General features: G+C 45.3%; 1 protein-coding gene across 2 annotated transcripts in view; it reads left to right on the forward strand.

Moving 5' to 3' along the window:
• Window positions 1-12,487, forward strand: part of cdh24b (cadherin 24, type 2b) — a 124,153-nt gene that overhangs the window by 110,004 nt on the left and 1,662 nt on the right. For both annotated transcript variants that reach the window (XM_078098698.1, XM_040171024.2), the window contains exons 11-14: window positions 2,093-2,413; window positions 5,431-5,638; window positions 6,867-7,350; window positions 9,023-12,487. The exon at window positions 9,023-12,487 is cut by the window's right edge and continues 1,662 nt beyond it. In XM_078098698.1, the coding sequence (XP_077954824.1) occupies window positions 2,093-2,413; window positions 5,431-5,638; window positions 6,867-7,350; window positions 9,023-10,009 (2,000 nt within the window). In that variant the 3' untranslated portion in view covers window positions 10,010-12,487. The remainder of the gene's footprint in view (window positions 1-2,092; window positions 2,414-5,430; window positions 5,639-6,866; window positions 7,351-9,022) is intronic.

Raw genomic sequence — 12,487 nt, forward strand, 5'->3', positions numbered from 1 at the left:
CAAAGAAACGCTTCTGAAGGAATCAGAGCTGCTTCATTTCATTCCCTTCAGCTCAATTGAATTGAGCTATTTAGCATTTGTTTCTAGTACATTGTCTGTTCCTCTTTCTTTGGCCCATTTCTCTCTGCAAAGACACACACAGTTCATGTACAGTGCAAGTACACACTGACATAGACATATAAAGTACAGTCTTATCATCAAATCACAGTGGCTTCCGATGTACTGATGATTATTTGCATTGAATCAAAGAGGTAAGGGGTTATTTTTGCTGAAATGAACCGTTAAATAAAAAATAAAAGTATGTAAAGTTCCTGATTTAATCAAAAAATATTGTTCTACATTCACAACCCTTTTGAATCTTTCTACAGTCGAGGTATTTTGTGCACAGAGGAGTTTCCTTGTAAGCAAACACAGGTTTTTTCGCAGTCGAACCACGATGTGTTTATCCTTGAGGCCTAACAAACATGCTCAATTAAACATAAATCATTTGCAGTTTTGAAGATTTTGAAACCTGCACAATTCAAAATGTATTACCCCCCGTTCACATCAGCTTCCGCTTTCTGATGCATTACAAGCCATAGTTGTTTTTTATCAAGGTGCTGTGAATCAATTAGTGCCATATACTGTATTACTTCTCATAAAAATGTCAAAGCATTCATTCTTATTTTTTGGCCAGTATGGGCCAGCATCCAAAAATGTGAATATTGACACATTAACCACGAGACCTTATTGGAAGTCACATCTCCATTCACCTGATGAATGTTGTGTGTCCACTCTCCTTTCAGCTTTGCTTTGGTCTCCATCAATGTGCAATGGAAAGTTTTGGCTATTTGGCAGCTAAATGCCCTTCTTCCAACATCCCAACAATGGTAAAACAAATAAATCTCTGTGCAACAAACATGAGAATACATTTGTAAAATGAGGTCGAAGGACCTCCCAGTCGGGATATTTTTTTCTTCCTACAACGCATGACTCATCCTTCCAGTCTCTGATCTTCTTAACTAATCTGGCTGCTCCTGCCTAACCGACCCAAACAACGAGGGCATTGAGTGATGAGTGGTTCTGCAGCATGAAAAGCAAAGGGAAAGTTCTGTTGAAGGAATGCTGCATAATAATTATCCATGCGCTTCTGATGTTGTATGAAGATGGAATTTTATGGATTAATGAGCATTTGGACCCTTTCCAGAACTTTAGTCCCACTGGGATCTTTTTCAGACTTTGGGGGTTTGGGAATAATGTGCCTTCAGAAAAACGGCGGCGTTCTGCTACTTGGTAATGCACATGTAGAGCGCAATGATTAATGATAGTGGTGACAGCAAACCCAATTTGCGTAGATACGTAACACATAATACGCAACCCACTGCGTAGAGACCAGGGGAGCGGCAAGGCTGGGTTCCCGCTACGCAAAGCTATTCAACCCATCTGAAAGATAAAGAGTATCGATCAACCAAGTTAAGTTATCTCGATACGTGTACTCTGTCTGACTGGCTCTCGTACGGATAGATCTGAGCGATAAACTGACTTTACATGCAGAATCAAAGGCCTCTTTGAAGTGTCATCCAACAGTAGAACAGAGAAAAACAAGAACACGCTCTGTTCTCACTTGGACAGTCAAAGGAATGCTGCAGTATTTGCGTTGTTAAAAAAACAAAAAAACACTAATGACTCAAATCAGAGAAGATTGTTTTGATAACCAAGTCGGTTATATATATTTATATGAATTTGCAGTGCCTTTCATGCAGATTAAATATCCTCCACACAACGTTTGTGAGCTCTGTAATCTGTTGCCTTATTTTTTTGTAGCCTTTTATATTGGATTTAGAGGAAATCTCTCTCCTTGGCAGACACTTCACTGCTCCTTTGTCAGACCAATAGAGACCAGAGCTCTGTCGTCGCCGCTGCTCTCATGTGAGCCGTTATTGCTGAATATAATAATAATAGCTGCTCGGGCTTACTCTGTGTTCCACGTGTGTAACCACAGCTGCTTCCTCTGTGGTGTAAAGCAATCACCTATTGATCGCAGTCACACATTTGATATCTATCATTTCACAATTGCAAGTGCACTTGTCAACAGATACATTTTCTCCCTCAGGCCCCACAGCGAGCCTGGTGCTGCTCTCCCAGCTGCTGCCGCTGTCCCGCTCCGCAGCCTCCACCCTGACGCTCCACGTGCCGCTGGTGCTGAGGGACGGGACGTCAGGCCTCACCAACACCGGGACGGTCACCGTGTCCGTCTGTCCCTGCCTGAGAGGAGGGGCCCGCGCCGGGGAGAAGGGGAAGGACAAAGAGACGGAGGGCGAGTGGGACTGGGAAAGAGAGGCGGTGTGTCTCCCCCAGCAATCTTCCCTGCCCTCCCCCGGGCTCAGCACCGCCGCCCTGCTGGCCATCCTGGCGTGTGTCGCCACTCTACTGGGTAAATACTGCATACACACACAGATGGATAATCTGTCATCACCGTCAGACGATCACAAAAGAAGTGTAATAATAATAATTTAATGTACCCAAAAAAACGTTTTTTTATATCACCAACATCATATTCTCATGACAGCATTATTTATGAAGTTATATCATTAGGATTTACTGCCTAAAAAGGAATTTAATGCTAATCTAAAAAAAATAGAAGGATGAGTAAATAGTGTTTAGGGCTGTTTACCCTCCACTTCATCCCTGGGTGTTTAATCTGCATATAAAAATAATGGAGGCGGCAGCGTAAATCTTTTCCTTAGTCACAGCTGCTGAATAGTCGGGTTTAATTTTCCTCGCGTTTCTGGTCCAGTCATCTCCTCTGGCAAGGTCACAACTAATCACTGGTAAAATACCAATTCTGAGTGATTATCTGGGCCCTCCGGTTTTTGATAGAAGCATAATAAAATGTCACTGCCGCCTTTGCAGAACCTCTCAAATGCAGAATTGGATAAGGTGGAGGTGCTGAGAAGACTGGCCTGTGGACAAATTGTCATTTCTTTTCAGCCTGTTGGATCACTACCCATGCCTTGTTGATAGGGGCATTATCATTCTGTAAGGGGCCAGTTCAATCAAGACGGAAGTGCGACACCGCGTGAAGGTGATCATGCAGAGCGACTTCAGAATTCGGTCCTTCATGTGACAAGGACAAACACTAGACTGGGAAATACACACAACTTTACAGCTTTTGCCTCCTGTGGCCTTGAAATAGACTTAGAGCTTTAGAGCAGATCTTGTCTTTCGCATCTAAAGGAGGTTTAGAGGATGATGCTAATCCTGAGCAGTATAACTGGGTCCGTCCACCAAATGCCAAATGTTCTTAAAAAGCTGAGATATCAGTATTGTCAGGTTTCCATCTGCTCATTAGAAAGGGACTTGGCGTACGTCTAGGGGATACGGTGCAAGGGGTGAGCTACCACAAGACAAACAAGTAGGTTCCAGAGTGACCAGGAAAAGACGGGGTCTAAGAGAGAAGGCCGGGTGAGTTACCGGACGAGGTAATCCAAGACAAGCGGGGTGGCAATGGGGAATCAGTCCAGGAGTAAATGCAAGACAGAAAAGAGTCTGACATACTGCAGAGAACGATCAGGCAGCGAGTGAGTGTTTGAGTGACTGGGTTTGAGTGAGTAGGGGAGACGAGTGATTGAGCTGACGAGGTGGATGTGACTAGCAGGGCCACTGAATGAACGGATTAGGTGGGCGAGAGGTGGAAGTAACATATGGCTTGTCGGGCCACTACGAGCAGAGAAACACATATTAGTTGTGGCGTGAAGGCGATGCCTCAGATTGTTGTGATCAGGAAACACTGCGTCAGTTTCATGGAAACAATGCAACGCTCGCACCATATCAAGGCCGGGGATTTACTGCTGCTACTACTTTATCTTACTGCTGGAGCTCAACCACTGTGGTACATCCAGATGGAGACGCAACAACATCTACGGCTGTTTATGGGTCACCCAACGTAATTAGGCACAGCAGGGCAGGCATTTTATGGATTTGTCTAAATGCCGTAAATAAGCAGATGAAAACCCAATACACCATTAAAACACATTAAGACATTAGAATACAGACAACTGAGTAAGAAAACACAGGGGAGATGAGATATGGTTGAAATTATGTAGAAAATAGCCAACTTATCCTTTTCAATGTTTGCTTGTCTTCCACAAAATCCACAGTGAATGACTAGAAATATGACTGCTGCGAGCCTCTGGGCCAAATAAAAGACCCCTTATTCGAAAGAACACAGGAAATATTGAATTCCTGGCTGTGGAGAAACCAGGTGGCAACCTCCAGCATGATGGTTATTTAGTAAATGCTCGTCCCATTTACAGTGGAATTACTCAGGGTTTGTTTTAGGGCTACCTTGCTATTGCAAAGTCGCCACCATCGTCTGAAATTGTTTGCATCTTTATCTTACTTTAACTAACTAACTTAAACCCTTTGAGCAGCCTGATCTCCAAAACCTATTCGTACAAATGTATACGAAAATCTTGAAGATACAAATTCGTAGTGATACATACTAAATAAATACGGACTGGCAACTGATGACGTCACCCTATTCAAAGTGAATGGGAACCTGCACCCTGTAAACACACTTTGTGAAGTCTAACGATAAACGTGTTATGATTGCATTTTTAACGAGAAATTAATGTTAAATTGTAAGAATACAATACTAACTCTAACCCCCTCAAAGGGGCGTGGTTAACCACTGCCAGTTAGTATGTATTGTTACGAATTTCTATGTCAAATATTTCGTATACATTTTTACGAACAGGTTTTGGAGATCATGTTGCTTTGAGAGTGTGTTTTTATCACATGAAGGTTTTAACTTTTTTGCTTGTCCAGCATTGGCTAATGTCATTCCTGGTTCTAAAACACAAGATTGCGACCAAAATGCTAAATCTGAGGCTTTAAATTCACTCTATAAGTGAAATGTAAGAGTTGATTATTCTCTTGATTATTACCCACAAAATAAATATATATAAATATATAAATAAATAAAGCATATAATTCCAAAAATCAAACATTTTGAACTTACTAAATTTAACGCAAAATAAACCAAAATCTTTCATTGTGCACTTCTATCACAGGTAGCCTCATTGGAAAAAAGCTTTCCAAGCTTCTTTGCCAACAGCCCGGGGTCAAATCTAGCTCTCTGCTCGGGGAATATGAAATAAGAGTCACGGGAGAATAATGCATCCATTTGCCTGACTGCAGCTCAAAGTCGATTACACAGCGGGGGCATGCAGCGCGCCGATACGATACACCAGCCCTCTAACCCCAAGGACTGCTCTGTATTTGTCTTTCTCTATGTCTCACCTCTTTGTCTGACAGAATCTGTCTCCCTTCGCTCTCCTCTTCCTTCCCTTTATTTCCCCGGTGACTTCTGCCCCCTCTTCCCTGGTTAATCATTCCTCTTTCCAATCTCTCTCCTCTGCCTCCGTATCCTTTTATTCCTCTCTGCAGCGGTGAGCGCCCTCTCGTTGTCACTGCGCCGGCAGAAACGCGACTCCCTTTCGCCGCTGGAGGAGGACGATGTGCGCGAGAACATCATAACGTATGACGACGAGGGTGGCGGCGAGGCCGACACGGCCGCCTTCGACATCGCCGCGCTCCAGAGCGCCCCGCACAGCTCTCGCTCACGCGGATATCGCACGCTGGACAGCAGGAACGTGTAAGTAGGCCGAAGGTCTCTGTGTGAGTGTGTGTGTGTGTGTTTGTGTGTGCCACATCAGAGATAGTGCTCACATGTATAGCAATTGTTGTTTGATTATATCAAACATCCTGGCTGGGCTCTTATCGCGTGCTAAAAGGAAGTTAGGGAGGAAACAAATTTACCCCCTTCAGAGTAAAAGCTTTCATCCCATTCCAGCACTTAATTGATCCACTTAAGCAACGGATCGCGCCTCAACTCTGCGATCATAAACAGTCACCAATCAAAACGCTAAGACGGAAGGTTATCATGCTCTGCAGCCCTGGGAGACCACTTTGTTGTTCTCGTTTTGTTGGAAGCACGTTTATGCTCTACTACATCAGAGGGCTGTCTGCACCCACTTTGATGTCTCTGCGAAACGTTGTTATTGCCTTTGGACCAACAATTAGCTCTGATGAATTCCGGCGAGCCAAATAGAAAGACCATAAACGAGTACAAAGGCTGCGTTAAGTTTATCGAAAATAGCTTCATGGAGGTGGACACAACAAGGAAATAAAACAACTTTCAAGCCATAGCAATCCTTTGCAATGCCACTGCAATACACACAACCTCTGTGAAGTTTGACATTTTTTCTTGACTGTGTCACAGCGGGGCGTAGGGGAACTTTGAAGTTGTGGTTTGAGGTTCTGTTGTATGTGAGATCTTACGGAGACTTTTGAGCCACGTTTACTCATGCTTCTCTGTCTACTTGGGGAGTAGCTGCAGTTCTATAAGGGCCGTCTTGGATTTGGTTTCATGTCTTCTAACAGAACCCCTGTGATATAACAGTTTTTAATTTAATTTAATTTAATTTGTCTACTGAAGGCTTGAAGTGAGAATAACCCAGCCTTGACTGCATAATTTTTTACAGTTTTGTGGACAAATAGAAACAGAAGTACCCTCTTAACTGCAGAGCTTCATTCCAAGATTGCACTTAATCATGTTTTCATCCATGGAAGGGGACCTGCAGGGTCAACTGTTGGACATCCGCAGCGGGACACTATTGGATATGACGCTACATTAAAACGCATGTTCTCATACACATACTTACCTGAGATGGTGTGTCCTGGTGGGGCCAGAAGTATGATGTCCAACTTTGATTTGCAGCAGAGACCTGTTTGTGCTACCACTCTATAATGTCCAAATAAGAAAAATGGCAACCGACTCAATTATGGTAAATTAACTACAGATTTTGTTTTGTGTTTCACAGACGTTACGCCGATCAAAATCAAGAAAAAGCTCGCACCTACAGCTGGGCCCAGAATCCGAGCATGGAGCACAACTACTCAGGACCAGGGGGGCCTCTCTATGGCCGCATCTGTTACAGCAGCCACACGCTACCTGTCCTCCGACGCACGCCGGCCGGAGCATTCGAGCCGGGCCTCGCAGAGCTGGGATACCGCTTTCCTGGAGGCCAGCCGGACCACTCTCTGGTCATCCAGAACCAGGGGGCCGTGGTGGGGCCGATGGAGTCCAGCAACTTGCCGATATACATAGCTGCCACAGACCTCAGCACGGGGAGCCGGAATGGAAGCCGGGACGGGGTCGCTCCCCAGAGCGGGGTAAGCACGTCGGACGGCGGCACCCCGAGGACCAGCGACAGTCAGGAGCGAGGGGGGGGGACGGGAACAGCCAGCAACTGTACTGATGGGAGCGCTGAGGACAAAGCGAACCACAGCCAAGATGGCGACTGGGTAAGGATTGCCGTGACCCTGCTTCCACAAGCAACAGCTCATTTGGGATCATAGTTAAACTCATCTAATTTGACCCCAAAAATGCTCCACAATGAGAAGCCAAATGCCTTTTGTTTGAATTTTGCTGCACAAATATGGCGGCAAATCACTGTCAAAATTCAAGAGCGCAAATCAGGTTAATGCGCACACGTAAATCAAACATCCGCGAGTAAAAGTCTGTCTCGCGCGAGCAAATGGCCGTCTCGCGGGAGCAAATGTCCGTCTCGCGCAAGCAAATGTCCGTCTCGCGCAAGTCAGAATGACAGACCGGTCTGCGAGCTGGACGCAATGGTCTTAATGTGCGGCCGAAGTGCTGGTAATGATGGTAAGTTAGGGTTGTAGCTGGTTGTCATCTACGGTCCACTACGGTTACAGAGAGGTGTAGTTGTGTTTCGACTTTCTATCCCCTTTCTTTAGTGCGGAAATGGGCTTCTATAGTTCATAGAAGTGCATAACTCCAGCCAATCCAAAGTGCGAGCGCGTAGAAAACACCTTCGAGCGCGAGCAGACATTAGCCTCGCGAGCAAGGAAGTTCACGTTCCGCAAGTGAGCAAATATCTCGCGCGAGACGGACATTTGCTCGTCTTCAGAGAGAGGACGGGGGGTGCAAAATGAGAAAATGGATACCGTTGCTCTCTACATTATAATGTTGTCTGTAGCATTTCAGCTAGCTGTTTTGAATGATGTCATGCTTCTTCTATCTTCCACATTGTGCCAAACGATGCATATCGCACGTGTGGTGTTAAACTGGCCCAAGGGGGGTTTCTTGGCTGCCACACAGTTTAACGGATGGAAAGTAGAAAAGGCGAATGAATGAACTGTTTAAATGACCGGTGGCTGAATTGTAAAAACCATGTGAATGAATAACTAAATTATTACATTAAATAAGCAAACGATTAGTCAGAAACTACAAATGGTAAGAATGCAAACGTGGATGTTTTGTGTGAAACTACCATATGAACATACTCTGCACTATATGACCGTTTAATGGATAGATGGTTATTTCAGGAAGATGATAGACGTTGCACTGAATAATGTATTAAAATGAAATGAACTACTCGATTAATGATAGATGGCTCCATTGGGAAGACATTAAAATTGAATGAAGGGCTTCATTATTAAGTTGAATCAGCAAACGAGTAAGTAAAAAAGTAATTAAGCAAATATGAAGTAATTATTCAGTTATTTTTCTTTTCTGTTCGGGGGCATAGATGTCCGCGACAATGCAGGGCCGTGTTGATGAATAGAGATATATCAGCACATTAATGTCCAGCTGTTAGTTATCTTTTCTATGTTTTCTTTTATTTATTAGGTCTTAGAAAATGCTGTCTGGCCTTTCTTTTATTTAACAATCAAATATTTGATCTCTTCATCACTTCTAGTGTTAACTCATTCTAATGTTCAATTAATATCTTTGCCTTTCTTCCACTCGATGTCTGTCCTTCCTGTCAATCATCTCCCTTTTTCAATCATCTCCCGCTTTTCCTCAATCGGGCACAATATCGTAAAACTCGATGCCTCTCATCCAATGATCCCACATCCCATTTTGTGTTACTGTGAGCACACCTAACAGAAGCATACTCTACCCCAGCCCCAAACTGAAACCACTCGTGCTCACCTACAATCACTCCAGGTGCAGTCGGAGTCGCTGCCCAGGGAGCATCACCTCGTCATGACCCGATCCGGCTCCATGATGGGCCAGTGTCACGCCGCAGGAGGATGGGTGTGCGACTCGGCTACTCTTCCCATGGCGGGACGCGGGGCCTCCCGCGGGGGCCAGTCCCCAAAGCGCAGAAGCTCTGGTCAGGGCGAATCTGACTCCAGCTGTGGCGGAGGAGTGGGGGGAAGGGGCAGTGGAAGTGGTGGCGTCTCCACGGATGGACAACAGCAACTTGCCAATGGCCGTAACTACGCCACTGTCCTGCAGGGGGAGGTGTCCGGGCAGAGGGACTATCCCGGTAGCTTGGGGAGAGGAGGACTGGAGATGGGGAGCAACTTTGTGGTGGCGAGGCCAGACAGGGAGGGCGGGGGGATATCGTCTGTCTACCCGGAAGCGGCCGGCTTCATTGGGGACTGGCGTGATCGTATGGGTCTCGGTGGGTATGTGTTGGGCAGGAGGGATATGACCCCCCAGCTCTTTCCCTTCCCGGGGCAGCCTCGTGGAGCGTATGGCGGGGTGATGGGCTTCGGTGGAGGCTGGGCTCCTGCAATGGAGGCCGCGAGAGGAGCCCCGGGGCCCGGCGGTCCCTCCTTGGCACTCAGGGTGGGAGAGTTCCTCCGTCTGCGTCTCGCCCAGGTCACCTTTGACCCATCGCAGCCGCCGTACGACTCTGTGCAGGTGTACGGCCTGGAGGGCACAGGGTCCAGGGCCGGATCCCTCAGCTCCCTCGAGAGCGAAGGGGAGAAGGATGCGGAGAAGGAGGAGTGGGGGGCGGGGCTGGAGGAGTGGGGACCCCAGTTCCACAAATTAGCCCAACTCTTCCAAGACAGGGAGAAGGAAAGGGAAGAGAAGGAAAAAGATGATGTTGGTGCAAAAAAGGAGAACGAAAGGAAAGATAAACAGGGGAAGATTGAGAAAAAAGAGGTACGGGAGCCGGCCGGGGGCGAGGAGAAAGACTGAGGGAGGAAAAAAACAAAACAAATAGGGGCAAAGGGGTTGAGGGAGAATCGGAGGATGATGAAAAGGCAACCAGACCTAGAGTAATGGGAAGAGAAGTTAAAGGAGAGAAAGATGAAGAGGAGAAGTAATAAAAAGAGACAGAGAAAAATGAGCCGAGGGAGGGTGGAGAGTGCGAGGGCAGGGAGGGAGTGATTGATGTAATTTAAAGCAATAAGTGTTGAAACGCTGATATGGTTGAGCACAGATACGGAGACAATGCGGAGGCTGCTTCTGCTCCGGGCAGCAACTGCTTCTGCTCCGGGCAGCAACAATTTGTTAAACGCCTTGGACAAAGAAAAACAACCCAAACACCCAAGACTCGATTTAATTCAACTCACAACATATATGGAATGAGAAACAGCAGGAAACAAGAAGAAGGACGTTTACTCATTGTCTGTGTGTGTGTGTGTGTGTGTGTGTGTGTGTGTGTGTGTGTGTGTGTGTGTGTGTGTGTGTGTGTGTGTGTGTGTGTGTGTGTGTATGTTTTGGTCTGCTTTTTGCATTGTAGTGTCCGTTGGAGCGCAAAGGAATATGGATACGTGGAAGAGATTGTACATGTGAGTGTATATTTATTGGAGAGAGGGACAAAATTGGCGGGGAGGAAAATTATGATACCCAGACGATTTAAAGATGAGAACGACGTTGAGTGGGTGCAAAATACAAACAGTTTTAACGAGGAAGTTTAAGAAACCAGGATAACAGGGGGAGAGGGGCGGGGGTGGGGACGTATGTATAGAGAGAAACGGTCAGGGGGGGTGAGACAATTGTACAGAAATTGTTACTTTTCATTCTGTCTGCAGTGGCAGGAAAGTGAATAATTCACTTCATTCCAAATGAAAATGATTAATCATTTAAATCTCGCAAAAGATTCCCCCTCCGCTCAGCCCACAGGGAAACCGATATTGTTAAATATTTAAGTGATTTACGGATGTGATCCTTCCCCCTCCCCACCCCCAGCCCTCTTACTCCCTCAAGCTTTTTGTAGTTGAGTGTTGGTATGTTTACAAAGGCTTACACACACACACACACACACACAGAAAAACTGACGAGCACCATAAGGCTTTGATTGTACTACAGTGAATTATAAAAGCAAAACCATTCACAAGTGTTCCATTTGCTTCGTGCAGCGACAATGACTCTCTTAAATGTTTTTATGGAAGAAGTCTCCTATTTTTTGGGCGTAATCCCACTTTGGTCCGAAATTGACCCGTCTTGAGGACACGGTATGCATGATTGTGTGTATGAACCAAACAAGTCAATGAATTCCATTTCGACTACTCGCGCTCCCCAAATGAAAAGGTCCACAGCTCTGTGATGAAGTTATAGGGGGAACAACAACACAGACGCTCCCAGCAAAAGGATTTTTCTTTTTCCTGTTAAAGGTCAGGATGCCAATGAGCTGGAGTTTTCAGCTGGGATGCACTCTTTCTTTTTTTACCGTGTGATGTCCAATAATAGATAACAAATCCCATCGAAGATAAGTTATTTTATAAGATGTCAATGAAACAAAAAAAAGATACAATGTTTGACTGTACGTAAAAGCATTCCAAATGTAAATACCACTGAATATTATTGCTAAAAGAGAGTATATAAAGTGAATAATGAGTAATAAAAAAAATAATCTAAAAAAATCTAAAACAGAACAGCACCGTGTGGACCGTCTATATGTGCCGTAGATTAGAAACCACTGAGCAGGACTCAACAGCCACTTGGACTGAAAACAGCACCATGTACTCTACACCTGTGTAATAAGTGGACAGGTTTTGGTTGGCGGTAGCACTCATCTGAGATGGACAAGCCAGGGATTCAATAATACATGGGCCCTCTGGCAGAGGTTTGTTGAGCAGAATCTGGGTAAGAAGAAGCATCAGAGCCCAGCTGGTCCCAGCGAGGATCCCAGTAGGATGAGCATCTAATGGAGCGGGGGGGGAGGAATTCCCCTGATGGGCGCGCAACAAAAATTCTGTATGTTCTTTCCCGCTAAAACCCGGATAACTATTCTGCAAAAGAGGAATGAAACCCTGAAACTGAATTTTTAATAGTTCTGTCATTAGTGTTGCACTGCATGAGAGGAATTAAACAAAGTTTCATGGATGGTAACTTATCTCAAGACATATAATAAACTGTACAATTAAGAGTAAGATTTCTAATAAAAGATTGGGGAAAGTGACTGTCCATTAAATGCTCTCTCTCGTGTATTTCAGGCAACTCAGTGACCATATAATGCATTTCTGCTGTGCCTTCGCCTTGATTTTCTAATTTTGTGGAATAATAACCCAACATACATTTTTTCAAGCCCACAGTGGAATTTCTCCTTCATGTCCTAACCTGAATGTGGACGTCACAGAAATGTCCCAGTGTGTCACCGGTTCATTGTAAAGCTGCCCACACAGGCCAAGCTGTCTGCTTTAGTGTTGTCCACTGTTTGGTCCACCCATA

Source organism: Gasterosteus aculeatus, chromosome 3, assembly GCF_964276395.1.
Source record: "Gasterosteus aculeatus chromosome 3, fGasAcu3.hap1.1, whole genome shotgun sequence".
Taxonomy (NCBI): Eukaryota; Metazoa; Chordata; class Actinopteri; order Perciformes; family Gasterosteidae; genus Gasterosteus; species Gasterosteus aculeatus.